This window comes from Coregonus clupeaformis, unplaced genomic scaffold, assembly GCF_020615455.1.
Source record: "Coregonus clupeaformis isolate EN_2021a unplaced genomic scaffold, ASM2061545v1 scaf1072, whole genome shotgun sequence".
NCBI classification, from domain to species: domain Eukaryota; kingdom Metazoa; phylum Chordata; class Actinopteri; order Salmoniformes; family Salmonidae; genus Coregonus; species Coregonus clupeaformis.
The window spans coordinates 53,261-80,401 of record NW_025534526.1 but is presented as its reverse complement, the minus strand read 5'-3'; the positions used below and the strand labels follow the sequence as shown (position 1 = coordinate 80,401).

General features: G+C 44.0%; 2 protein-coding genes across 3 annotated transcripts in view; both read left to right on the top strand.

Annotated features, from left to right (window-relative positions):
- The window catches only part of LOC121559744 (B-cadherin-like), a 28,311-nt gene extending 6,431 nt beyond the window's left edge, over positions 1-21,880 (top strand). Inside the window, exons 4-17 of one of the 2 annotated variants that reach the window (XM_045217483.1) lie at positions 6,036-6,286; positions 7,463-7,603; positions 7,708-7,863; positions 7,955-8,099; positions 8,205-8,377; positions 8,482-8,610; positions 8,716-8,901; positions 17,586-17,830; positions 17,920-18,062; positions 18,168-18,392; positions 18,491-18,709; positions 18,839-18,969; positions 20,754-20,894; positions 21,075-21,880. In XM_045217483.1, the coding sequence (XP_045073418.1) occupies positions 6,036-6,286; positions 7,463-7,603; positions 7,708-7,863; positions 7,955-8,099; positions 8,205-8,377; positions 8,482-8,610; positions 8,716-8,901; positions 17,586-17,830; positions 17,920-18,062; positions 18,168-18,392; positions 18,491-18,709; positions 18,839-18,969; positions 20,754-20,894; positions 21,075-21,281 (2,492 nt within the window). In that variant the 3' untranslated portion in view covers positions 21,282-21,880. Of the gene's footprint in view, positions 1-6,035; positions 6,287-7,462; positions 7,604-7,707; positions 7,864-7,954; positions 8,100-8,204; positions 8,378-8,481; positions 8,611-8,715; positions 8,902-16,631; positions 16,752-17,585; positions 17,831-17,919; positions 18,063-18,167; positions 18,393-18,490; positions 18,710-18,838; positions 18,970-20,753; positions 20,895-21,074 lie in introns of those variants that run through there. The other variant, XM_045217484.1, reaches the window with a different exon arrangement.
- Positions 21,881-23,115: 1,235 nt separating this feature from the next.
- Positions 23,116-25,464, top strand: LOC121548435 (zinc finger protein SNAI2-like). The gene is made up of 3 exons (XM_041859869.2): positions 23,116-23,311; positions 24,168-24,779; positions 24,914-25,464. Exons 1-3 carry the CDS (start codon positions 23,224-23,226, stop codon positions 25,093-25,095), a joined length of 882 nt encoding a protein of 293 aa, XP_041715803.2. The 5' UTR covers positions 23,116-23,223; the 3' UTR covers positions 25,096-25,464.
- Positions 25,465-27,141: the final 1,677 nt, after the last annotated feature.

Here is a 27,141-nt window from a genome sequence, read left to right as displayed (position 1 = left end):
TTTTTAGGGATGCAACTTTCGGTCAATTTTGCAGACTAACCAACCCTCATTAACTGGTTAACAAACATACATTTGTTCCAAAGAGTAAAATGACGTAACCAATAGAAAATACTATACATGCAAACAAGGAACTGACATTTTTCATGACGGGCTTAAGTTAAACATGCAACAATAGAAAGCTTATCATCTCACAGCAAAAATGCTATATTATTGAACGTATAACTCCTGTAATGAAGCAGCCAATGTAAATGTCAAAAAATGTCCAATCCAATTTGCAGTGAAACCTCGTTCTAAACAGCGCACCTGAAGCGAGCGGTTCAATATGGGACAGAGATGATCATCTCTGTTAAACTTAAAGGAGGAATCTAAAGATGCATTAACTAGGATTGTGCCTTTTTGGCTTCTCGACAACAACACAAAGTTGATATAAAAACCAATAGAACAGGAGAGAAATGCTGGTTTCTATGGCATATGAGGAAGTCTTTATAAAATAATTGCTTCCATGTTTCCATGGTGGGACTTTGGCTAGTCTACTTTGAAGCAAGGTAAGACATGCCTCATAACCTGAAAGTTTTAGTTCATATTTCAAAATAATACGTATTTTTTCAAAATGAATAGGCCTCCAGCTCATATTGCAAAGTGGTGGGGACCCGTGGTAGCCTGCCTACCTTGCCTATGCACTTGAATGGCGAATGCATAGGCAATAGAAAGGCCATCAAAACCATGTTTTTTAACACGCGGTTGCATTTAGAATTGTTGTGCAATGACTGGGCACATGTTTCACTCCAGTAGCATCCAGCTGTATTGCTGTCTGACAGGTGATATTTCCTCTCAAACTAGGCTCTATGCTGTGCATGTGTGATAAATAAGATGCATGAAACACGCTGTCGTACACGTAGATCCAGAGCATCCCAAACATGCTCAATGGGTGACGTGTCTGGTGAGAATGCAGGCCATGGAAGAACTGGGACATTTTCAGCTTCCAGGAATTGTGTACATGGGGCAGTTGAATGGCACGACAATGGTTCTTAGGATCTCATCACGGTATCTCCGTGCCTTCAAATTTCGATTGATAAAATGCAATTGTGTTCGTTGTCCGTAGCTTATGCCTGCCCATACCATAACTCCACCGCCGCCATGGGGCACTCTATTGACAACGTTGAACAGAACTGCTCGTCCACATGACGCCTGCCATCTGCCCGGTACAGTTGAAACCGGGATTAATCCGTGAAGAGCACACTTCTCCAGTGTGCCAGTGGACATCGAAGGTGAGCATTTGCCCACTGAAGTCGGTTACGACGCAAACTGCAGTCAGGTCAACACCCTGGTGAGGACAATGAGCACGCAGATGCGCTTCCCTGAGACTGTTTCTGACAGTTTGTGCAAAAACTATTCGGTTGTGCAAACTCAGTTTCATCAGCTGTCCGGGTGGCTGGACTCAGACGATCCAGCAGGTGAAGAAGCCAGATGTGGTGGTCTGCGGTTGTGAGGCCAGTTGGAGGTTCTGCCAAATTCTCTAAAATGACATTGGAGGCGGCTTATGATGGAGAAATTAACATTCAATTGTCTGGCAACAGCTCTGGTGGACATTCCTGAAGTCAGCATGCCAATTGCACGCTCCCTCAACTTGAGACATCAGTGGCATTGTGCTGTGATACAACTGCACATTTCAGTGGCCTTTTATTGTACCCAGCACAAGGTGCACCTGTCTAATGATCATGCTGTTAACCCTCTTCCTGATATGCCACACCTGTCAGGTGGATGGATTATCTTGGCAAAGGAGAAATGCTCATTAACGGGGATGTAAACAACATTTGAGAAATAAGCTTAGCCACTGGAAATACATTTGACTGGTCATGCTTATTGGTCTATAGGGTAATTTGCATAATTTAGTGGAATTATACTGAACAAAAATATTAAATGCAACATGTAAAGTGCCAATGGAACATTTCTGAGATTTTATTTCAACTCATGAAACATGGGACCAACACTTTACATGTTGCATTTAATATTTTTGTTATTCCACTAAATTATGCAAATTACAATATAGACCGATAAGCATGACCAGTCAAATGTATTTCCAGTGGCTAACGGTTAACCGTTAACATCCCTAGCACCTTTGGAACATCTACATTTTAAAGTGTAGTAAATCCATTTAATATACACATCACAATAAATCCATGATTTAGGCATTATGTTATGAAGAAAATGTATTTCAGAAGAACAGAATGAGTCGGCCTACAGTATATTATCTGACTATGCGCCATACTATTATAGGCTAGTTCATTTAGCAGAGACGATATGCTTAAGTCCCGTGTCCTGAATATACACTCCAGGCCAGTTTTAGGTACACCACCACGTTCACGAGAATTCATTGCTGCTACTGACAGTCATGTGGCCGTGGCTTGCTATATAAAGCAGGCATATGGACATCAGTTACTGTTCGATTTAACGTTAGAATGGGCAAAACTAGTGACCTAAGCGACGTTGAGCATGGTATGATCATCTGTACCAGGCACGCCGGATCCAGTATCTCAGAAGTGGCCGCCCTCCTGGGTATTTTCATGCACAAAGGTGTCTACGGTTTACCGAGAATGGTGCGACAAACAATAAATATGTCAGCGGCAGTCCTGTGGGCGAAAACCGCTTGATGAGAGAGGTCGAAGGAGAATGGCAAGAATCGTGCAAGCTAACAGGCGGGCCACAAACATGGAACATGACGGTGAGTTCAGTTTACCTGAGTGGCCTGCGCAGTCCCTAGACCTCAACCCAATAGAGCATTTTTGGGATGAGATGGAACGGGCTGTTTGCAGCATGAATGTACCGCCGTCCAATCTGCAGCACCTGCGTGATGTCAGCATGGACCGACATCCCTGTGGAATGTTTCCGACACCTTGTAGAATGCCCCGAATAATTCAGGCTGTTCTGGAAGAAAAGGGCAGTCCGACTTGGTACTAGATGTACCAAATATGCGAGTTTGCATATGAAGTGACTATGTTGAGCGTAAAAGTTATAATTTGAAACGGGTCCTATACGCTAGATTTTTGAGTTATTTGGTCACTTTAGTTGTGAATGACACAAACCTTTTAGAATGTCTTAGAAATCAAACACATATGGGCTGCATGATCAGGGGTCTCAACACAGAATTATGTATTTTCTTTCACGGCGTAAAAAAAAGAGCGCATAAGTATCTTCCTGCGCGTTGTAAACGCAGATCTAAAATTCTTCTTGTAATTTCTGCTCGGCATCAGACTAATTTTGTGCTTCATTTGCATTTGTCCACTCCGATGAGAATTCACGAACAGGCATTCGAATGTGTAGCTACTTTTCTCCAGAACTTTTTTCAGTGTAGCCTACTTTTGTCTGGTAAAATGCAAGATTAACTACAAGCAAAACATTAGGAAATGTAGCTGGCTACATTCTTTCTATGATAAACGTTCGAAATATGATGGCCATGCATCATTTTTGCATCTTGCTTTTTCATTGTAAGATCATTTACTTGTGTGGCTGCTAGCCAAATAGCATTGCACTTCTGTCACATGATCAAAATGAAGCTATCTGTCATGTGACACTGTTTTGTATGAATTAAAACTATAGTTGCACACCCCTGATTAAGCAAAAAACACGACTTTCAATATAAAACGCAGGTGAAATGGCTTAAAACACAGATTTTTTTTGTTGGTCTACGTTTTGAAAATGCAGATTTCTGAACTCTAAAGCGACCGCAGATGTGACTATAGGCTAAAGCTAGCCTCAGGCTGCACACTCTCTCAAGTGATCAGATTTTCACCAATCAGACTATTCTCAATTTAAACTTGTCTTTACTAATATTTTTTATTTAGAATGGCTCATTATCAAATTGTCATCTGTATGCACTTGAATAGCAACTGGTGGCCACTTTCCCGCAGTTCGTTTTTCACTCATGCCAGGTAGTCTGCTCCAGTTTTATAATGGTGCATGTGCTTTAATATTAGCAGCTGATAAATAAATATAGTAGCAGCTGGAATCCTCCTGTTTTTAGTGGCAGCCATCAAAACTCTGCTTTCACATGGGAGTTCATATAGAATTGTCTGGGCTTATAAGAACACTTACTTCACTCTGCATCAGTCACTGTTTGAGGAGCATGCAGCCTTTTGCTGCGCAACAGGTGATATTCCGCCCAAACTCTATGCCATGGACTCTCCAACCCATCTCATGCAGCTACCCAGTGCTTAATTTGGGATACCAAGTGAAATGTGTTCGGGAACATCGATAGTAACATGTTTTGTGAAAACAACATATTTCATTCAACTGTTGACAACCCCTCTCTCTGCATGCTCGAAAGAAATCCAGGAGAGATGGAAGCGCACGGTGGTGAGATTCTGTAGCTAAAGGTAATGTCATCCTATTAATTATGAAAATGACCTGTTACTAGGCTATTCATCACCTAGGCCTATAACTTCTCTCCCAGACTCATGGATATAAAGTTTGGAGCGTAGCATAAGGTAAACAGTCCATCCAGTTTGCATAATAATATAGTCCACACTCAAAGGCGATTTACTAGAATTTGTTTAATTTGAGTATAGGCTAGACCAATTATGTACCAAAGACATTTTCAGAAAACAAGTCTCTGTAATCATTAGGCTATACCTAGGGCTGTTGTGGTGACCGGATTACCGCACCACCGGCAGTAATGAGGCATGACCGCAGTCAAATACCACGTGACCATTGAGGGATGGTAATCTCCATTTATCCCCTTCCTGTTCACCCATGACTGCGTGGCCATGCATGTCTCCAACCCAATCATAGAGTTTGCAGACGACACAACAGTGTTAGGCCTGATTTACCAACAACGACGAGACAGCCACTTGTAAAACAAATGACAGATGGCCTGATTCTTTGTTGCTCTGGATTTGAGCTTTACCACCTACAGCTTTCTTTAATTTATTGAAAACATTGGTGACGACCGCCATCTTGCCTAAAGAGTGGTAGTCGCTGTACCTTTTACCTACCTGATTCTCTAGTACCTAACTATCAATAGAATGAGCAGAAAGCAGAAGTAGGTACTGTGGCATACATCCAATTCAGTTTTACTAATGAAAACCACACTTCCATATCTTTCTCAACCACACATTTCTCGTTTTGTGTGTCATTACAGAATTTCTGCATAACATTTAGCCAGTTCATTAGGCTGGAAAAAGGTATTGGTTTAGGGTTTCTAAACAGCAACTGTTCATGGGCAGTCTACGCCTAAATGAAAGAACTACAGAAAGATGTGAGGGGGAAAAACACAATTGTAGGTCATAATGTATTTATTTTGTGTATATACTCAATCAATTTCTTCTGTTAACATAATAGGGGCATCATGAGACACTCACACCTGAGTGATTCAGACCTCTTTGTAGAGCTAGGCCTATGCCTCAGGATGTTTAGAGTAGTAATGTGAAACCAGAGGTTGCTGCCTGCCTATCCTTGAGTCTTAACCCAGGGCTGGGCAAGTCAACTCTGCTCTTTCTCTCTCTGTCCACACAGGATGATTCTGGCAGACCACTTGTATACCATGACAGCTTAATCTCCACCTGGTACATTGTATATTGTTCTAAGTTGCACCGTACTAGTTATACATGTAGTGTTGTTAGTTAGATGAGGATGTGGGTCAATTTACTATTTTTGCAAGTCAGACATGTTGGGGATTTTTACATTTGTGAAAATAATAAGCCCTGCATAATGTCTTTGCAGCAGATCAGAACTGCGATCGAGGCGATTAGGCCTAGGTTTTTTAGAAGGCCATTTGCTGCTTTGTTACTATGACCAGTATTCCATTTACACATTTACTGAGTGAATCTGTGGTGGTTCTTATCAGTTTCTCACAAGGAAGCACTGATGGAATAGGGCTCTTGTTTATGAATTTGAGATTAAAGCGACAGTGCTTTAAATCTGCTCCTGTGTTTGAAGTAATAATATGGTTACTTTTTTAGGCCTACATACGTATTATGGTTGTGATATTGTTTTTAAAAGGAAATTCTCTGACCACCTTCCTCTTTATGACCTTGCAGTGGTTTTTGATGACTGCACCAGCCGCACCAGCTTTCTCTTTCACTCTGAGGATTCACGCTTCAAAGTAGATGGCAATGGGACGCTGAAACTGAAGAGGGGGGTGACTCTGCATAATGGACAAGAGGAGTTCGATGTCTCTACCCACTCCCAGGGCAAGAAGATCACGGTTCCAGTCAGAGTGCTGCATGAGGCCAGACACGGCCACCACCACAATCACCATCACCGCCATGAGATGACCACCCAGCCACAGGTATACGACTGGTCAAATTGATGAGACTATGCTGTCCTCTAGTGGATAGATGGGCAACTGCATCTCTCTGGAGGTGTTTCAATTACTTGTGTAGCTGGAAACATTGTCATTGAAACTGATTTTTGATGTTTGATGGCAGTTTTTGTAAAATGCTCACATACATACATACATACATACATACATACATACATAACCGTTCAGAAGTTTGTGGTCACTTAGAAATTTCCTTGTTTTTGAAAGAAAAGCAATTTTTTTTGTCCATTAAAATATCAAATTGATCAGAAATACAGTGTAGACATTGTTAATGTTGTAAATGGCTATTGTAGCTGGTAATGGCTGATTTTTAATGGAATATCTACATAGGCATACAGAGGCCATTATCAGCAACAATCAGTCCTGTGTTCCAATGGCACGTTGTGTTTGCTAATCCAAGTTAATCATTTTGAAAAGGTTAATTGATCATTAGAAAACCCTTTTGAAATTGTTAGCACAGTTGAAAACTGTTGTGCTGATTTTTAAAGAAGCAATAAAACTAGCCGCCTTGAAACTAGTTGAGTATCTGGAGCATCAGCAATTGTGGGTTTCATTACAGGCTCAGAATGGCCAGAAACAAAAAACTTTCTTCTGAAACCCGTCAGTCTATTATTGACTGACGAGTTTCAGAAGAAAGTTATTTGTTTCTGGCCATTTTGATCCTGTAATCGAACCCACAATTGCTGATGCTCCAGATACTCAACTAGTCTCAAGAAGGCCAGTTTTATTGCTTCTTTAATCAGCACAAGTTTTCAGCTGTGCTAACGTAATTGCAAAAGGGTTTTCTAATGATCAATTAGCCTTTTAAAATGTTAAACTTGGATTAGGAAACACAACGTGCCATTGGAACACAGAACTGATTGTTGCTGATAATGGCCTCTATGCCTATGTAGATATTCCATAAAAAATCAGCCGTTTCCAGCTACAATAGCCATTTACAACATTAACAATGTCTACACTGTATTTCTGATCAATTTGATATTTTAATAGACACATTTTTTTTGCTTTAATTTCAAAAACAAGAACTTCTAAGTGACCCCAAACTTTTGAACGGTTGTGTGTGTGTAAATTTATTATTATTATTTAATTTTTTTGGTAAAACCATAGACTTGATATTTCATGGTTTTTGTTTGAATTCCACAGCCTGGAGCAAGTCTGTCTCTACCAGTTCTGAACTTCCCCAAGTCTTCAGGAGGTCTGAAAAGAAGGAAGAGGGACTGGGTCATTCCTGACATCAACTTCCCAGAGAATGACCGAGGCCCCTTCCCCAAGTATATGGTGCAGGTAAGTGTCTTGTAGGTTAAGGATCGTTTTTCCATTACTCTAATATCAGTGTCAGTGTTGGACATTTCTTCATTGACATGAATATTATTATCTTTGTAAACCAGATCAGGTCCAGCAATGATAAAGAGGTGAAGATCCAGTACAGCATCAATGGCACTGGGGCAGACCAACCTCCTGTGGGACTCTTCACTTTGGACAAAAACTCTGGGGTTCTCTATGTGACCCAACCTTTGGACAGGGAGAAACAAGACCAATACATTGTACGGTTTGTGTATCCTAATTTTCTTCCCTTAACTTAATAAACTGATTTATATGTAGATTTAAACTATTTGTTGTTACTTCTCTCTCTAGCTCCAAGCCAATGCTGTTGCAGTGGGTTCAGGTAAAGCTGAGTTGCCCATGGCGATCATTGTGAAAGTCATCGATATGAATGACAACAAACCTGTATTTACCCAAGATCCATTTACGGGAACAGTTCCTGAGGCATCAAAACCAAGTATGTTGTTCACACACGCTCACTATTTACAATACTTAATAATGTGATATTCTTTAAGGAAATGTATGCTAGAACGATTTTGCTTTAATTTATTTCACTGTTCAGATGACGAGGTCATGCAGGTAACGGCCACTGATGCTGATGAGAAGGGCTCTGCCAATTCTGATGTCAGATACACCATTATCAAACAGGACCCTCTACTACCAAGCCCCAACATGTTTGTCATCAACCCTGTGACCGGATGGATTCGGGTTAACGCACCTGGGTTGGACAGAGAGGTTGGTCTCTTTTCAAATCAATAGTCTTGTCGATCATTTATTTGTTGTGTACATTCTACTTGCGTTACATTTGTGACCTTGACTTAATTTACTACTTGTTTCAGAAAATTCCCAAATATACTTTGGAAATCCAAGCCGCCGATATGGTAGGAATTGGCCTTACCAGCTTTAGCAAAGCCATCATTACAGTAACGGACAGCAATGACAACGCGCCACAGTTTGTGACGCCTTTGGTAAGCACATTTCTGAAGACATTTCAAATTGAAGCCTTACCACTGTTGTAACACATAATGAAATTGCCCTTTGTTGCTTTATAATCATGCTTCTCTCCTTTGCAGTACAACGTGTCAGTCCCAGAGAATAAAGTGGATGCCTTGGTGGTGAAAATGCCAGTGACTGATGGAGATGAGCCTCACTCCTCTGCCTGGGCCACCACCTACAAGATAGTTGACGGGGACCCTCAAGGCCTTTTCAGTGTGAGCACAGGCCCTAGCAAGCTGGAGGGCATCATTACGACAGCCAAGGTATGTTGAAATCCTCTCCTATAGATATAATTGAGCTGCTACTCTGGGGGCGTAGCAAAAGCAACCTGTCAATGTAGCGTTTTAGCTGCTCCTCTGGAATGATTTCCTGGAGGAAGCAACTTGCACTGCCCTTGGTATTTATTTGGACAGTGACGCTAAAACGTTTTCATTTGGCTCTGTTTTCTAGCATTTTTTTTAAATTTGAGATCCAATGTTTTATATGAGGTGACATTACATAATGTCACCTTTTTTATTTGAGGGTATTGTTATATCTAGCCTAGTTGTAAAAGAACGGACATCTGCACAGTTTCACATTGAACATCACTCTGTCGTTTAATGACATGTGCCACGCATTCTGACAACCCATTCATCCGTAACGCAGCACACTGTCGTAAACCATAACAACGTACAGTACGACGTACAGCACGTCGTACCATACATAACATTTCCCCCCTTTCCAAAACCAGGGACTGGTACCATATATAAAATGTCCATAGGGCAAGAACCTAGAGTGATACCTGTAAGAAATAAACATTAACCCTTAAACGGATGGACTCTCCAAACTAGCCAGTTCAGTCCATTAACCTGGAGGTTGACTAAGACACCTAACGGAGCCTAAGAATGAAAAGAGGTTAAGTAGTCCCCCAGATAAGCAGGGCGAGTTCGTGCCCGCATAGGCCTTTCTTCCACCGTCACCGCTTGTGGCTCTGGCCCTTGGGGAACCCACAGAGGCTGGGGCTCAGGTGGTAGTGGTGGAGGAGGTCCATCCGGTGGCGTCTCTGGCCTGCATGTCTGTTTTGTGTGCCTTCGTGTTCCTTGAGGGGCAGGGACTTTTCTGAGGCGGCTGGCGTGCCAGCGTGATCCATTGCTCATCATGAATGTGGCGGGCCCCAGTTGTCGACTGACCTGCAAGGGGTCCGACCAGAATGAGGCCATTTTGTTGCACCGCTGAGGCCGTCGGGCTCGGACCCAGTCTGACACTTGAATGATCGACTTCTTCACCCTGTGTGCCTTGTCAAAACGCTGTTTCATTGCTCTTTGGTGCCTGGTCACTGCCTGCTGTTCTTGGGTGCGCCTAGTCGCCGGTTCTGCTACTCTCTGTGTTCTGAGTCTGTCCAGTGGCAGTTCCATCTCACGACCTAGCATGAGGGATGCCGGGGAGACCTGTGTTGTTGTGTGTTTGCTTGCTCTGTAGTGCATTAGCGTTTGATTCAAAGCAGTTTGGAACGTGCACCCCTGGACCAGGTGCGCTCTGATGCCGTTCTTCAGCGTTTGGTTGAAGCGTTCCACCCCTCCGTTAGCTTGTGGGTTGTAGTAGGCCGTGCGGATGTGTTTGATTCCCTTGTTGCTGAGATATGAGGAGAACTTCGGCAGAGGTTAGCTGGGGCCCATTGTCCGTGGTAAGGGTGAGGGGTAGGCCCCACCTTGTGAACAGGCTGTCTAGGATGTCCACGATGGCCTGTGCTGTGACAGTTCCGACAGGAACCACTTCTGGCCACTTAGAGTGGAGGTCATACACCACCACCAGGAAGCGCTGATGGTGAGGGACTGCGTGTCCATGGATCTCGCCACAGATGTCCAGTTGGATGTGCTCCCAGGGGTGGGACGGCCATGCGAGAGGCTGCAGGGGGGTGGGGCGGACTGTCCTGTTTTCCCACTGAGGAGGCATGCAGCACAATCCCTGACCAGGGCTTCAATGTCGTGGTCGATGCCTGGCCACCACACAAGGTCTCGACATCGCTGTTTGACCTTGACTATGCCCAAGTGACCCTCGTGCGCCATGGATAGAACACGCGCACACAGGCCACTCGGGACCACAGTGCAAAACCCTCGAGAGACACAGACTTCTTCCCAGCAAGAAAGTTCGTGCTTCACTCTGGCGAAAGTCGCCAGCTCTTCCGGCACATGTGCTGGCCATCCAGTGCGTATGTAGGTGCGCAGGGTAGACAGTGTGGGATCCTGTTCCGATGCTTGCTTCAGCTCCTCCAGTGAGACGACTGACTGAAGAGGAGCGTAGAGCATTTGTACAAGCTCTGTTTCGTTGTCGTCTGGCAAGACGGTTGGAGTAGGAGCGTCAAAGGAGCGTGAGAGGAGGTCTGCCACCACGTTATCCCTCCCCGGAGTGAACTTCAGCTGATAGTCATACTGTCTGAGGCGGTCGGCCCATCTGTGCAGCCGAAATGGCTTGTGGCCAGTTCCTGATGCTCACAGTAGCGTTGTGAGGGACTGGTGGTCGGTTCGGAGTGTGAACAGACGGCCATATAGGTAGAGGTGCCACCTTTCGCACGCCCAGACACAGGCCAGTGCTTCTCGTTCGCCCACAGAGTACCGTTGTTCTGTGGGGCTCAGGGCCCCTTGAGGCGAAGGCGACGGGCCTCTCAATGCCATTCTGCAGCTGTGAGAGGACAGCTCCTAGTGCTCCAGCTGAGGCGTCACATGTGACAATGGTGTGGCAGACGGGGTCAAAGTGAGCCAAGACTGGGGCTGTGGTGAGCTGGCTCTTCAGTGAGCGGACCGCGTCTGAGCAGGCTGCCGTCCAGGCCCATGGCTCATCCTTCTTGAGGAGCTGGCGAAGGGGCGCTGTGGTCTGAGAGTAGTGGGGCAGAAACCGGAGGTAGTAAGCTGTCATGCCCAAGAATGAGGCCACCTGAGAGGCTGAGGTCGGTTCCGGGATCCGGTGGACGGCTTCAATGTTCGACATGAGTGGGGCAATGCCTTTGGCCGACAGGCGGAAGCCCACAAACTCGACGGCTGGAGCTGCAAAGGTGCACTTTCCACCGTTCAGGGTCAGGTTGTTCCGCAGTAGAGCACTGAATACTCTGTGGAGTCGATAATCATGGATGTGGAGGTCAGGGCCGTGGACCACGATGTCATCCAGATAGACCGCCACCCCAGGTATTCCAGCGAGGATGGTGCTCATCACCTTCTGGAAGCAGCTGGGGGCGGAGCTAAGTCCAAAAGGCATGCGTGTATATCTGAACACGCCAGCGTGTGTGACAAAGGCCGTGAGGTCTCTGCTAGCTGCATGGAGGGGTACCTGAAGATAACCCTGACGAAGGTCAAGCTTCGTGAAGATCGTGGAGCCATGGAATTGTGCGGTCAGCTCCTCAGCTGTAGGCAAGGGGTACTTATCCGGGACAACGGCCTTGTTCACAGCACGGAGATCCACACAGGTCCGGATTCCACCTGACTTTTTGGTTGCAATGACCAAGTTTGAAATCCAGGGGCAGCGTTGACTGGCTCAATGATGCCTGCATCCAACTGTGACTGGAGATCTTTTGTGACATCATCACGCAGTGCAAAGGGAATGCGCCGCAGGGGCTGCATGACTGGGGTCACTTCCCGGATTCACTAGGGGCCTGTGAGTAAAGGCTGTGAGGCAGCCCAGTCCATCAAACAGAGTCGGCCAGTTCTGTTGCCATGTGCAGGTAACCTGGTAGATAGCTGACCCACTGTCATCTCTCAGTGTGAATCCCAAGCCTGTGAAGAGGTCGAGGCCCAGGAGGTTGGCACCCCGCTTTGCAACATGAAATGTGAATGATGGCAGATGTTTGGTGCCGTAGTGTACTGGGACCTGGAGGGTGCCTACAATGTCTATCTTAGATCTACCGTACCCACACAGGGCAGTGGAGGGCTGTTGGAGTGGTAGGTGACTGAAAAACTTGTAGTAAGTGGCAAGGTTGAGCAACGACACCGCAGCGCCAGTATCCAGCAGCAAAGGCAAACCCACCTCACCCAGCTGCACAGTGCATGTCCTGAATGACACATGGTTGGTGGAGACGGTTCGGATTTCCGTGTGTTCATGTTGAGAGTGAGATGAAACGAAGGGCCTGTTCTGGGTGGAGCTAGTAGCAGGGGCAGAACGACACACTTTCGCAAAGTGATTGTATTTTGAACAGTTCTTGCATATTTTCCCACGGGCTGGGCAGTTTGAAGCCCTTGAATTGTGAGAGCTAGCCCCACAGTTGCCACAGCTAGTTCTGTTTGTTTGTCTGTGTGCCTGCTGCACGGGCATGTCGGTGTCTGTGTCCATGCAGCTATCGACGCGGGAGGGGCGTGCGCAGCGCGTGATCGTTGTAGTGCGCCTGCTCGGGCTGAAGCTGCTGTGTGAGAATGGCTGGGGGCCGAGTGTATGCTGCAGAGCTGTCTGTTAGCATAGAAGAGCATTCCAACGCCGCTTCAACCTGGAGTGCTATTTTAATAGCTCCATCTAGTTGTAAATTATCCGATTCCAAAAGCAGTTTCTCCCTTGTCTTTTCACATAACGTCCCCTCTATCAACTGATCCCTGATGATCTCGTCCTGAAGTGTCCCGTAGTTACAAGAGCTAGCCAAATCCCTCAGATTAGCCACGTAGCTTTGAATGGACTCACCCGGCCGTTGGTGTCTCTTCCGTAGCCGGTAGCGTCGGAGGAGCACTCGCTCTTTCCCGGCGAAGTGGTTCCGTAAGAGGCTGACTGCAGCAGTGAATGTAGGAGCCGATCCAAGCGCTCTGAAAATCCTCTGTCCCTCTGTACCAAGGCAGTGACGGAGCAGTGCTGTCCTCCGCTTGTCGGAGATTGTAGAAAAGTCCATAGCTTCTAAATAAGTGTTAAAACTATCAAGCCAGTTATTCCACGGGACTGGAGGTTCGCCAGGCACGGCGAGGAATGGTGCTGGCGGTGGTAAACTGAATTCAGCCATCTTCGTCGCCAATGTTATATCTAGCCTAGTTGTAAAAGAACGGACATCTGCACAGTTTCACATTGAACATCACTCTGTCGTTTAATGACATGTGCCACGCATTCTGACAACCCATTCATCCTGTAGCACTAACTCCAAAAAGTTTTGGGACACTGTAAAGTCCATGGAAAATAAGAGCACTTCCTCCCAGCTGCCCACTGCACTGAGGCTAGGAAACACTATCACCACCGATAAATCTACAATAATCGAGAATTTCAACAAGCATTTTGCTACGGCTGGCCATGCTTTCCACCTGGCTACCACTACCCCGGCCACCAGCTCTGCACCCTCCGCTGCAACTTGCCCATGCCCCCCCCGCTTCTCCTTCACACAAATCCAGACAGCTGATGTTCTAAAAGAGCTGCAAAATCTGGACCCCTACAAATCATCTGGACTAGACAATCTGGACCCTTTCTTTCTAAAACTAGCCGCCGAAATTGTCGCAACCCCTATTACTAGCCTGTTCAACCTCTCTTTCGTAACGTCTGAGATCCCCAGAGATTGGAAAGCTGCCGCGGTCATCCCCCTCTTCAAAGGGGGTGACACTCTAGATCCAAACTGTTACAGACCCATATCCATCCTGCCCTGCCTTTCAAAAAGTTTTTGAAAGCCAAGTCAACAAACAGATCACCAACCATTTCGAATCCCACCGTACCTTCTCTGCTATGCAATCCGGTTTCGAGCTGGTCATGGGTGCACTTCAGCCACGCTCAAGGTCCTAAATGATATTATAACCGCGATCGATAATAGACAGTACTGTGCAGCCGTTTTCATTGACCTGGCCAAGGCTTTCGACTCTGTCAACCACCGCATTCTTATTGGCAGACTAAATAGCCTTGGTTTCTCTAATGACTGCCTCGCCTGGTTCACCAACTACTTCTCAGATAGAGTTCAATGTGTCAAATCGGAGGGCCTGTTGTCTGGACCTATGGCAGTCTCTATGGGGGGTGCCACAGGGTTCAATTCTTGGGCCAACTCTTTTCTCTGTGTATATCAATGACGTCGCTCTTGCTGCTGGTGACTCTCAGATCCACCTCTACGCAGACGACACCATTTTGTATACATCTGGCCCTTCATTGGACACTGTGTTAACAAACCTCCAAACGAGCTTCAATTCCATACAACACTCCTTCAGTAGCCTCCAACTGCTCTTAAACACTAGTAAAACAAAATGCATGCTCTTCAACCGAACGCTGCTTGCACCCGCCCACCCGACTAGAATCACTACTCTAGACGGGTCTGACCTAGAGTACGTGGACAACTACAAATATCTAGGTGTCTGGTTAGACTGTAAACTCTCCTTCCAGACTCACATTAAGAATCTCCAATCCAAAGTTAAATCTAGAATCGGTTTCCTATTTCGCAACAAAGCCTCCTTCACTCATGCTGCCAAACATGCCCTTGTAAAACTGACTATCCTACCGATCCTTGACTTCGGCGATGTCATTTACAAAATAGCCTCCAACACTCTACTCAGCAAATTGGATGTTGTCTATCACAGTGCCATCCGTTTTGTCTCCAAAGCCCCATATAATACCCACCACTGTGACCTGTACGCTCTTGTTGGCTGGTCCTCACTACATATTCGTCGCCAAACCCACTGGCTCCAGGCCATCTATAAATCACTGCTAGGCAAATCCCCGCCTTATCTTAGCTCATTGGTCACCATAGCAACACCCACCCGTAGTCTGCGCTCCAGCGGGTATATCTCACTGGTCATCCCCAAAGCCAACACCTCCTTTGGCCGCAATTCCTTCCAGTTCTCTGCTGCCAATGACTGGAACAAACTGCAAAAATCTCTGAAGCTGGAGACGCTTATCTCCCTCACTAACTTTAGGCATCAGTTGTCAGAGCACCTTACCGATCACTGCACCTGTACACAGCCCATCTGAAATTAGCCCGCCCAACTACCTCATCCCTATATTGTTATTTATTTTGCTCATCTGTACCCCAGTATCTCTATTTGCACATCATCTCTTGCACATCATTCCAGTGTTAATACTAAATTGTAATTATTTTGCACTATAGCCTATTTTATTGCCTTACCTCCATAACTTGCTAAATTTGCACACTGTATATTAATTGTATTTCTGTTGTATTTTTTTGATTTTTGTTTTGTTTTACCCCATATGTAACTCTGTGTTGTTGTTTTTATCGCACTGCTATGCTTTATCTTGGCCAGGTCGCAGTTGTAAATGAGAACTTGTTCTCAACTGGTTTACCTGGTTAAATAAAGGTGAAATAAAATAAAAAAAATAAAAAATCCGTAACGCAGCACACTGTCGTAAACCATAACAACGTACAGTACGACGTACAGCACGTCGTACCATACATAACAGGTATTTTCATACATTTGTTTTAACGTTTAGAAATGAAAGTACTTTATGTATCTAGTCCCCCCATTTTGAAGGTGCCGTGAGTATTTGGATAAATTCACTAATGGTGTATTAAAGTAGTCAAAAGTTTAGTATTTTGGTCCCATATTCCTACCACGCAATGACTACATAAAGTTTAACTACTTTATTTTCGTTGTTTCTGATTGTTGTGCCCAATAGACCCTTTTCCAGTACACGACACACTAACGTCATGCACAGTTGAGCGCGACTCTTGGCAGCAGTAAGAAAGCCATCGCCATCTGCGCCCATTCAACACAGCCTAGATTTCAGTTTTTATTACTTCTAAACAAAATAACTTTTTGGGGTTCTCATGCTTACAATTTATGTTTTGATTCTTGCTTGAACAGTCGCTAGGGTTATATTTGGTGATGGTCTTTGCAAAATACCTATTTTGGATGCAGCAATTGTTAGCTAGAATGCTAATGCTCATTGATATAGGCTGTAGCAAAAGCTAGACAGAGCCATTTTACTTTTCGAAGTTGAAGCGTTTTAAAAAGTATAATGCAATTGATTTGCGATAATGACACAAACATATTAAGCAGGACATTCATACGAGCCTTAAAATCCAATTATAATCCAAAAGTATTGTGAAATGCACTCGTAAGCAACATGTAAATAGAGGCTTTTTTCTTATGGCGTTCTGTAAGAACTCCCCCTTCTGCCACCAACTTGCGCGCATCGCCCTTGTGCGACAATGTTTGCAAACACAGAAAGTAGTCTATAGAAATGAATGGTAAGTAATGTATTGTCATTTTGGACTCTTTTTATTTTTGTAAATGAGAATATAATGTTTCTAAACTCTTCTACATTAATGTGGATGCTACCATTGTGGATAATCATGAATAAATCTTGAACCACGATGAGTGAGAGTTCGAGGGAAAAATATCATACACTCCAAAAAAAAATATAACCTCCCCTGTTATTGGTAATGATGAGAGGTTAGCATGTTTTGGGGGTATGATCTTTATGCCTCCAACTTTGTCACTCATCATTATTCACGATACATTCAGGATTATCCGTAATCATGGTAGCATCCACAATGAAGTAAAATTGTTCAGAAACATTCTTATTGTCAATAAAAGTGATTCTTATTTACCGTACATTTCTATTGGGCACAAAATAATCCGAAACTAAACCAAAACAAACTGAAAATCCATCTAGCAAGTTTGTAGTCGCATGCTTGATGTAGTCATTGTGTGCTAGGATTATAGAACCAAAAAATTCTACACGTTTGACTACTTTAATACACTGAATTTGTCCAAATATCTATGACGCCTTCAAATGGGGGGACTAGATGCATAAAGTGCTTACATTTTATAAATGGTAAAACTGATATTTATGAAAAGACCCTCAAATAACAAGTTACAGTATGTACTGTCACTTCATATGAAACATTTGATCTCAAATCAAAAATGCTAGAGTATAGAGCCAAATTAAAAGTTTTGGCTACACTGTCCAAATAAATATATAGGGGAGTGTATGCTTGTAGATATAAACACCAATATCCTGATTCTATAATGTCTGAAGGATTCCTATGCTGATGGGCTATTCTGTTCTTTCAATACAGCCCCTTGACTTTGAGAAGAATAACAAGTACACTCTGCTGGTCACTGTGGAGAATGAAGTCCCATTCGCCGTCAGCATGCCAACCTCCACTGCTACTGTTATAGTGAATGTGGAAGATGTGAATGAAGCTCCAGTCTTCACCCCAGTGGAGAAGATTATCAGAACACCTGAGGATCTCCCTGTTGACAGTAACCTGGTTCCATACACAGCCACAGACCCAGACACTGCAAGGAAACAGAAAGTCACGTAAGATTATAACTTCATTTACATTTTCTTATATGTTTTGTAAGATTTGAAGAGGGGAATTTTTTTTTTACATTACATTTACTCAACAGATACAAGATACGCAATGATCTTGCTGGATGGCTCAGTATCAACAAAGACACTGGGCTGATCAAAGTCAAGAGCCTCATGGACAGAGAAGCACCTTTTGTCCAAGACAACAAATACTCTGTTATTGTTCTGGGCATTGACAACGGTATTTCAATTTTCCTTTCTCTAATGTTAACTGTTAATATTTCAAGTTTAGAAGATGACCACACCCTGAACTTCACCTTTTGAGTGACATTGCTCTAATTTGTAGATGAAGTCCCGGCAACTGGCACTGGCACCCTTATCATAGAGCTGGAGGATGTGAATGACAATGCTCCAACCATTGACGAGAGGGTGATTAGGGTCTGCAACAAGGAGTCCTCCCCACAGCTGCTGTCAGTCACTGATATAGACGGAGCGGGCTTCGCTGCTCCATACACCGTACAGCTTCAGGGGTCGTCCAATTCTAACTGGACTGCCAGAATGAATGACACAAGTATGCATTGATTTTTTTTCTCCAGAACTACAGTACTATCCCCCCTTTTAAAACAATTGTGTTGTTTGATGTTAAATGTTACCTGTTTTCCATTTCAGAGACTGGTATTATCCTGACACTGAAGACTATGTTGGACAGTGGAGATTACACAGTTGTCCTGAGAGTGTCTGACAACCAGGGCCTGCACCAGGACAGCACCATCCAGGCCTCAGTGTGTGACTGCAAAGGAGCTGATGTCCAGTGCACCGATAAAGCTGTAGCAGGCTTCGGCCTCTCTAGCATTCTGGGGATTCTAGGAGCCGTCTTACTACTCCTATGTAAGTTGTTAATTTGTTTAACCCGTTACTAAAGTGTTTGGTCAATGCTGTCCTCGAAGCCTACATGTGTAATTGTTAATACACAATGAAGTGCTAGTGTGTTAAGGCCCTGTTTGTTGTGCTCCACAGTGTTGTCTCTTCTGCTGCTCATGTTCCTGAGGAAGAGAGGTGGTGAGAAGAAGGAGCCTCTGCTGCAGGAGGACGATGTCAGGGACAACATCTACTACTACGACGAGGAGGGAGGTGGCGAGGATGACCAGGTGAGGGGAGAGCACACCAGACTAGCTCAGAACAAGCCCACTAGGCTCTCCCAAGGGTCAATGTATTACAGTGAGGGAAAAAAGTATTTGATCCCCTGCTGATTTTGTACGTTTGCCCACTGACAAAGATATGATCAGTCAATAATTTTAATGGTAGGTTTATTTGAACAGTGAGAGACAGAATAACAACAAAAAATCCAGAAAAACGCATGTCAAAAATGTTATAAATTGATTTGCATTTTAATGAGGGAAATAAGTATTTGACCCCTCTGCAAAACATTACTTAGTACTTGGTGGCAAAACCCTTGTTGGCAATCAGAGGTCAGACGTTTTTTGTAGTTGGCCACCAGGTTTGCACACATCTCAGGAGGGATTTTGTCCCACTCCTCTTTGCAGTTCTTCTCCAAGTCATTAAGGTTTCGAGCCTGACGTTTGGCAACTCGAACCTTCAGCTCCCTCCACAGATGTTCTATGGGATTAAGGTCTGGAGACTGGCTAGGCCACTTCAGGACCTTAATGTGCTTCTTCTTGAGCCACTCCTTTGTTGCCTTGGTCCTGTGTTTTGGGTCATTGTCATGCTGGAATACCTATCCACGACCCATTTTCAATGCCCTGGCTGAGGGAAGGAGGTTCTCACCCAATATTTGACGGTACATGGCCCCGTCCATCGTCCCGTTGATGCGGTGAAGTTGTCCTGTCCCCTTAGCAGAAAAACACCCCCAAAGCATAATGTTTCCACCTCCATGTTTGACGGTGGGGAGGGTGTTCTTGGGGGTCATAGGCAGCATTCCTCCTCCTCCAAACACGGTGAGTTGAGTTGATGCCAAAGAGCTCAATTTTGGTCTCATCTGACCACAACACTTTCACCCAGTTCTCCTCTGAATCATTCAGATGTTCATTGGCAAACTTCAGACGGGCCTGTATATGTGCTTTCTTGAGCAGGGGGACCTTGCGGGCGCTGCAGGATATCAGTCCTTCACGGCGTAGTGTGTTACCAATTGTTTTCTTGGTGACTATGGTCCCAGCTGCCTTGAGATCATTGACAAGATCCTCCCGTGTAGTTTTGGGCTGATTCCTCACCGTTCTCATGATCATTGCAACTCCACGACGTGAGATCTTGCATGGAGCCCCAGGCTGAGGGAGATTGACAGTAATTTTGTGTTTCTTCCATTTGCGAATAATCACACCAAATGTTGTCACCTTCTCACTAAGCTGCTTGGTGATGGTCTTGTAGCCCATTCCAGCCTTGTGTAGGTCTACAATCTTGTCCCTGACATCCTTGGAGAGCTATATGGTCTTGGCCATGGTGGAGAGTTTGGAGTCTGATTGATTGCTTCTGTGGATAGGTGTCTTTTATACAGGTAACAAGCTGAGATTAGGAGCACTCCCTTTAAGAGTGTGCTCCTAATCTCAGCTCGTTACCTGTATAAAAGACACCTGGGAGCCAGAAATCTTTCTGATTGAGAGGGGGTCAAATACTTATTTCCCTCATTTAAAATACAAATCAATTTATAACATTTTTGACATGCGTTTTTCTGGATTTTTGTTTTGTTATTCTGTCTCTCACTGTTCAAATAAACCTACCATTAAAATTATAGACTGATCATTTCTTTGTCAGTGGGCAAACGTACAAAATCAGCAGAGGATCAAATACTTTTTTCCCTCACTGTATTGGGATATGCAATGGTTTGCAATAACATCTCACTCAATGTTTCTAAAGTTTATGGTTCTGTTTCTTTTAATCTTTCAATATAATACGTGACTGTACATCTTTCCACTTTCAGGATTTCGACTTGAGCGTTCTGCACAGAGGTCTGGATAACCGTCCTGATGTTTTCCGTAATGACATCGCTCCAACCATGGCCCGGCCAGAGTATCGCCCACGACCCGCCAACCCAGCTGACATTGGCAACTTCATTGATGATGTGAGTAAAGTCTTGAACTGATTTATACTGTGAGTGGAATACACAGTTAAGATCATATCTAGGTCTTCTGAAGATGATTTGTCATTGAAATAACTGGATTTGACATGGATAAATGCAGTTTATGCTTGTTTAAAATGTATATTCACCAAGGTGCTAAAATGTAATCTTTCTGTTCACCAGAACCTGAAGGCAGCTGACAACGACCCCACTGCTCCTCCCTACGACTCCCTCCTGGTGTTTGACTATGAAGGAGGTGGCTCTGAGGCCGGCTCCCTCAGCTCCCTCAACTCCTCCAGCTCAGGAGACGACCAGGACTACGACCTCCTTCAAGAGTGGGGCCCACGCTTTAAGAAGCTGTCTGACATGTACGGAGGAGGAGAGGATTGAGAAGTCAGTCAGCCACTAAACCGTTCTGCTTGGCAAGCGTCCGGTTCTCTACACTTGAGTCTGTAGACTGAAGACACCTTCTTTAGTTCCCCTTTTATGTGTTTCGGGCACATCTACAGTTTGGCAATTCGATTTGTGCAGACATGGGACCATTTTTAGAAAAATGTGTTCAATGCTCGTCTTCAGCATGGGGAGGGTGGCACACTCTTGGCTCTGCACTAGCAGGATGTTGACATGGATTTTACACAGTTCAGCAGTGCTTTCTAATGGACTCTTAACAACCCCAGATTGTACTTGAATTGAATTTGCTTTGTTTGCTGGTTTTTGCTTCTATGTTGGCATCATAAAGTTCTGGTTTTTTTTCTATAAAGACGATCCAGAGATGAATTATCAAGCTCAATAAATGCTTTTTAAAATGTTTGATTTAACGTCTAAGTTTGGTCGTTTTATTCCTTTTCTTTTTAATCACATTAAGTATGTTTTTTTCTTTTTGCTTCTGAAGAAGCACACTTGTGAATTCTGTTTTTTTTATAGAGGATATCCCTTTGGTACAATGATGGACATGTGAATAGTTTTATTAAATAAATTACAACATGTCAGTCGTTGTTTATTTTGTTTTTTTTGAGCAAAATAAATCATTCACAGCTGAGGCACTAGATGGCGACGATTGAATAAAACAGGTCTGGGTCGATGAATGATTCCATTTCCTTGTCCCACAGAACAGATTGTACAAGTTATATTTTAGCAATAAGGCCCGAGGGGGTGTGGTATATGGCCAATATACCTAGGCTAAGGGCTGTTCTTATGGACGATGCAACACGGAGTGCCTGGACACAGCCCTTCGCCGTGGTATATTGGCCATATACCACAAACCCCTGAGGTGCCTTACTGCTATTATAAACTGGTTACAAACATAATTAGAGCAGTAAAAATACATATTTTGTCATACCCATGGTATATGGACTGATATACCACGGCTATCAGCCAATCAGCAGGGCTCGAACCATTATAGGCTACCTTAGACATTTAGACTCCTGCATGTGATTCAAGGCACAATGCTCAGTTATAAAGTGTAATATAAATACACATTTGTTTTGTCTTACACTTTAGAAGTGTGGAGTAGGTGGTTAAGGTCAGTGTATTTTTATTTATTTTTCTACACCGTGAACTGTTCAAGGAAGTTAATACTTTCACAACATCATTAAAAAAAAGCAGTTACGGTTGGTTTTAGTCCTCCACGCCGCTGACCTCTCCTCCTTGACCGCTAGTTCGGCTGCCTCCAATAGGACGGACTTCATGGAATGGAAAATGACCGGTCCGGGAATGCGCTTTGTTTCCAAAGCGTTCAAATGAGACATGGAAAGAAACTGAGAATAATAGACGAGGAACCTCTCACGAAACACTTCAAATCTATCTTTCTATACAAGTAAGCATAGGATAGGAAAAAAGTGCATTCATTCAAATAAACACCGTTCGTTGGCCGAATCATAGTTCTGGACCTTGAGCACATTTTTTTATGAACGTGTAGAAAGGTTTTGTAGGCTAGTTCAACCAAAAAAAAGCACATTTATTTGGCATTTTTTGCTATACCATGTGATAGTGAGAAAGTTTGTAGAATAAAGACAAACCGGTAAGCAGGGCAAATTCAGATCGCCTGTCTACGAGCTTGCAGACTACTGTGTATTGACTACGGTTTATTGCGATGCACCTGTTTTGTTGGGGTATGCTGATCGACGCAGAGGTTCCGCCCCCGTGCACTTGTCCTTTCATTCTAATTGGTCCGACAGGGTGTGTATGCTAATTCTCAGTGACCACTGCACCTGACTCTCTCTACTCCACTGAAGAATGCAAGGCAACAGACAGCCTCCAAGTAACAGCTATTTATTCAACAGGTCATCATAATCAACGAGCGCTCACTTGTTACATTATAACTCAGAGCTTTATGATAAAGATGCCAAGGTCCTTTCTGGTGAAGAAACATCTCACTAATAAGAAGCCAAACTATGGAATTTTGGATTCAAAAGCAGACGGTACAGTTAACTTTTAAAATGTACTTACATTATAAGTTTATATCGTTGTGTTGTATATTCTCATCTAGTTCTATAAAAAAAATACCAATGTGAATTCCTTTGCTATTTTGTCTGTTGGCTAGAACTTGAATTCTTTCTGAAAAAAATAATGAACTTATCATTATTTATTTTATTCCATTCATAGCCCATTTTGAAAATGAATTTTATTTTTCCCTTGAGTAATTGAACACACTAGGCCTATAACTCAAACAATATGATTACAGCATAGTCTAAAATAATGTTAGTTATAGGAAAGTAAATAATGATGGATTGAAATGATACCTTGGAATAGGATACAACAAATGCGGATTTGTAGTTTAGCAGGTGCAAAATCTGTCACACAAAAGAAGAGCTTATTGTTAGTCCCTCCTTCTGGGATCTGAAGGGTCCTATTAAGCGCGTTCAAGAGGCTAATGTAGTGCCCTCCGAGGCTCCTTTCACCCTGAAATTTGCCTTAAGTCTATGTTTTTGTTCCAATTCACCCTTTAAAGCAAGCTCACCTCCCACCCTCCTCTATTGAACTGTCAAGATTACCGTTATAGAAGTGGAAAAGAAAATGAATGTGATTGAAATCAGATGAGTTTTTTTAAAGGAAAATAGAATAGTTCCTGTTGGCTATGCTATGTGAATGCATTGGAACTTTGGAACTCTGTTACTTTGAGACTGCTCCTAATATTGTAAATTAATGTAAAATGTTTAACTATATGTTTTAACGTATTACTGAATCCTACCTAATTGTTATCATAGAGCATGATTAAAACATTTGAGTGTACTTGTAAAACAGTTTTAACATAAAATGGTGTTTGTGTCATTACAGCTCTCCACACCAGCCTGGTCCAGCCTGAGGTACCATGTTACATCCCCAGCACTCCTCAGCCCCTGGAGGGTTGGCTGCCAGGACCAAGTCTCATCCCCACACCAGCCTCCATGCACTCTCCACAGGTAGACAGGCTGCCTTCAAGGGACACAAGCTTGTCCCTGCATAGCTCAACACAGGAAATCACCTACCCCCTGTCAGTGTCTCACAACAATCCGCTAAGAGACTCACACTCCAGTCTTGAGCCCCTGGGAACCATGGAACCCCAGACCTTCCTGCCCTCACATGACTTCAGACACCTGCAGGAGAGGGGCAGCATGCCTAATCCCCTCCTGGGTCTTGTCCACTCTGGTGTTAGTCAGGAGCGCTTTGAATTCTTCGACTGCCACAAAGCCTACTTCACCTTCTCTGGGCTGGCCAAGCACAAGCAGTTGCACTGTGAGTGGCAGTGTCATAAGTACTTCAGCTGCAAGTACTGTGACAAGGAGTACGTGAGCCTGGGAGCTCTGAAGATGCACATCCGAACACACACTCTGCCGTGCGTCTGCAAGCTCTGTGGGAAGGCCTTCTCCAGGCCTTGGCTGCTCCAGGGACACATTCGCACACATACAGGTACGGCCGGAGTAATGTACAGCCGGCAACACTTTTTACCTTTATTCACCAGTTTCATGAATTGAGCTTGACTTCACATCGTCCCGTATTCAGTTACCCACTAGGGCTCTGAGTTGATCAATTCCTTTTTTCAGGTGAGAAGCCCTTCTCCTGCCCACACTGCAGCCGGGCGTTTGCTGACCGCTCCAACCTCAGAGCACACCTACAGACACACTCTGACATCAAGAAATACCAGTGCAAGAGCTGCTCCAAAACCTTCTCCAGGATATCTCTGCTCTCCAAGCATGAAGAGGCTGGCTGCTGCCCACTGTCCTGATGCCATTTACTGCCTGTGCTGCCCACTCTGTGCCTGTTGTCTAGACTATGTCTGGTTCTACTAACATCAGACTGCTATACCCTCACAAAGCACTGGAGATAAACTACTATTCGTGACACGGAGCTCTGACTACTGAATGTTTTTGGTCTCTGACATTTCAGGGTCATGAAATAAGCGCAATGGACTGTGTCCAAATACTTTTTATGTCATATATTTGATATATGAAGTAGTTTGACATCAAGAAAAAATGAGAACGGTTATTGCATGCTGCCAAAAATACTTGAAATTTAAAAGCATTTAAGTTTTTGATTGTGTTATTGATGATTACCTGTGCCTTTTGAGGAAATGTATAGCTGGAGTATACCATTTTGTATGGACTTTGTTTAAATACAATAACAATTTTTGTACAATTGCCTTGTATTATGCCTAAATATTAAAACATGCATCATCATGGGAGACATGAACCACTGAGACGAAAGCACAAGCCCTAATCTGTCAAGAAAAATTGAAGAAACCCAATTTTCTAAAATCAAAACAAAGACTGAGTGACTGCTGAAGAGTACACAAGTAGAGTATTAGAACTAAATGTTAGCGCTTTCCTATCAGTGACCCGGCCCGTTCCTACTTTACGACCATTTCTTGGCAATGTGAGATCACTGTCATACTGTAAATATCATAATGGGCGCACAGGAAACTGGAGAATAAAGCGATTAGGATCAACAGAAAACAGTGTGGGTGACATTCTGGAAGTGCTCTTCTGACACCCCTATCCCCAGGCAGGATCTCTTCGGGGTCTCTGAGACTGGAGCATTTAAATCACAGCAGCCCCCCCCCCTCAGTTAATTAATGTATTTTTGGAGGTGGCAGCTGGTGAAGGTGGATATTTTAAGAGTGTAAATAAAACCGTGATGTTTACCATTTTTAATGGTGGATGGAAAATTCTTATTAAATATATCTGTTTATTGGCAGGTGGAGGGAGGCCAGCTGCATGCCGCTGTGGCGCCATGCCAGGCCTTGCGGGAGGGGAGACGGGGGGGCTGGGTCAACTCTTTCCAGTTGCTCAGCACAAGTGGAGCAGCTGAGTGGAGAGAGCTCCCCAAACACATTGCCAGTCACTGCCGGCAGGGAGAAACGCTGCTTTTCTCCAGCAGAATCCAAAACATGTCAGGCATGTCCCAAGGCACTCCAAACTTGCACAGGTTGGAGCAGCTTGGTATCAGGACTCAGGCTAAGACCCAGATGCAGACAAAGGAGGTGGATAGTAAGAGTCTCAGAGTTTATTACATAACAAGGGGCAGGCAATCGGTAGGTCAAGGCAGGCAAAGAGTCGTAATCCAAATCAGAGTCAGGCAGGCTCAGGGAAGACTAGGAAAAATGACCACACTGGTGGGACAAGACGAACTGGCAACAGACAAACAGAAAACACTGGTATAAATACACAGGCGATAATGGGGACAAATGGGAGACACCTGGTGGGGGGTGGAGACAAGCACAAGACAGGTGAAACAGATCAGGGCGTGACACTTGGCTGTCTGTTAGAAGATTGGTAGAGTAGAAGGAGGAATGGAGATTGGGTGCTGTGTTAGCGCTGGCCGGCAATTAAATGTTTGTCAACTGTTTACTTCTACACTGTTTCACATATACGGCCATTGCCGCAATAGCCAGCTATGTACTATGGGCGGCAGGTAGCTTAGTGGTTAAGAGCATTGTGCCAGTAACCGAAAGGTCGCTGGTTCTAATCCCAGAGCCGACTAGGTGAAAAATCTGTCGATGTGCCCTTGAGCAAGGCACTTAACCCTAATTGCTCCTGTAAGTCGCTCTGGATAAGAGCGTCTGCTAAATGACGTAAATGTACAGTACATGCAACTGGAGATGGTCAAACCCCTTTTGACCAATAAAACACTTTTTTTCTTCTTGTTATAACCACCACTCATTTAATAATAATAATAAATAAAAAAATCCATAAAGGGTGAACAAATAAAAATATCTATATGCTAAATGTTAAAATGTACATTGATTGCACATATTTTGAATTGCTCTGGATAA

What these genes read in the sequence shown, in the direction of transcription:
- LOC121548435 (XM_041859869.2), top strand. Translation starts at nt 23,224, where the DNA reads ATGATAAAGATGCCAAGGTCCTTTCTGGTGAAGAAACATCTCACTAAT. An exon ending in TTTGGATTCAAAAGCAGACG is followed by an intron (nt 23,312 to 24,167) that starts GTACAGTTAACT and finishes GTGTCATTACAG; the next exon opens with CTCTCCACACCAGCCTGGTC. An exon ending in ACACATTCGCACACATACAG is followed by an intron (nt 24,780 to 24,913) that starts GTACGGCCGGAG and finishes TCCTTTTTTCAG; the next exon opens with GTGAGAAGCCCTTCTCCTGC.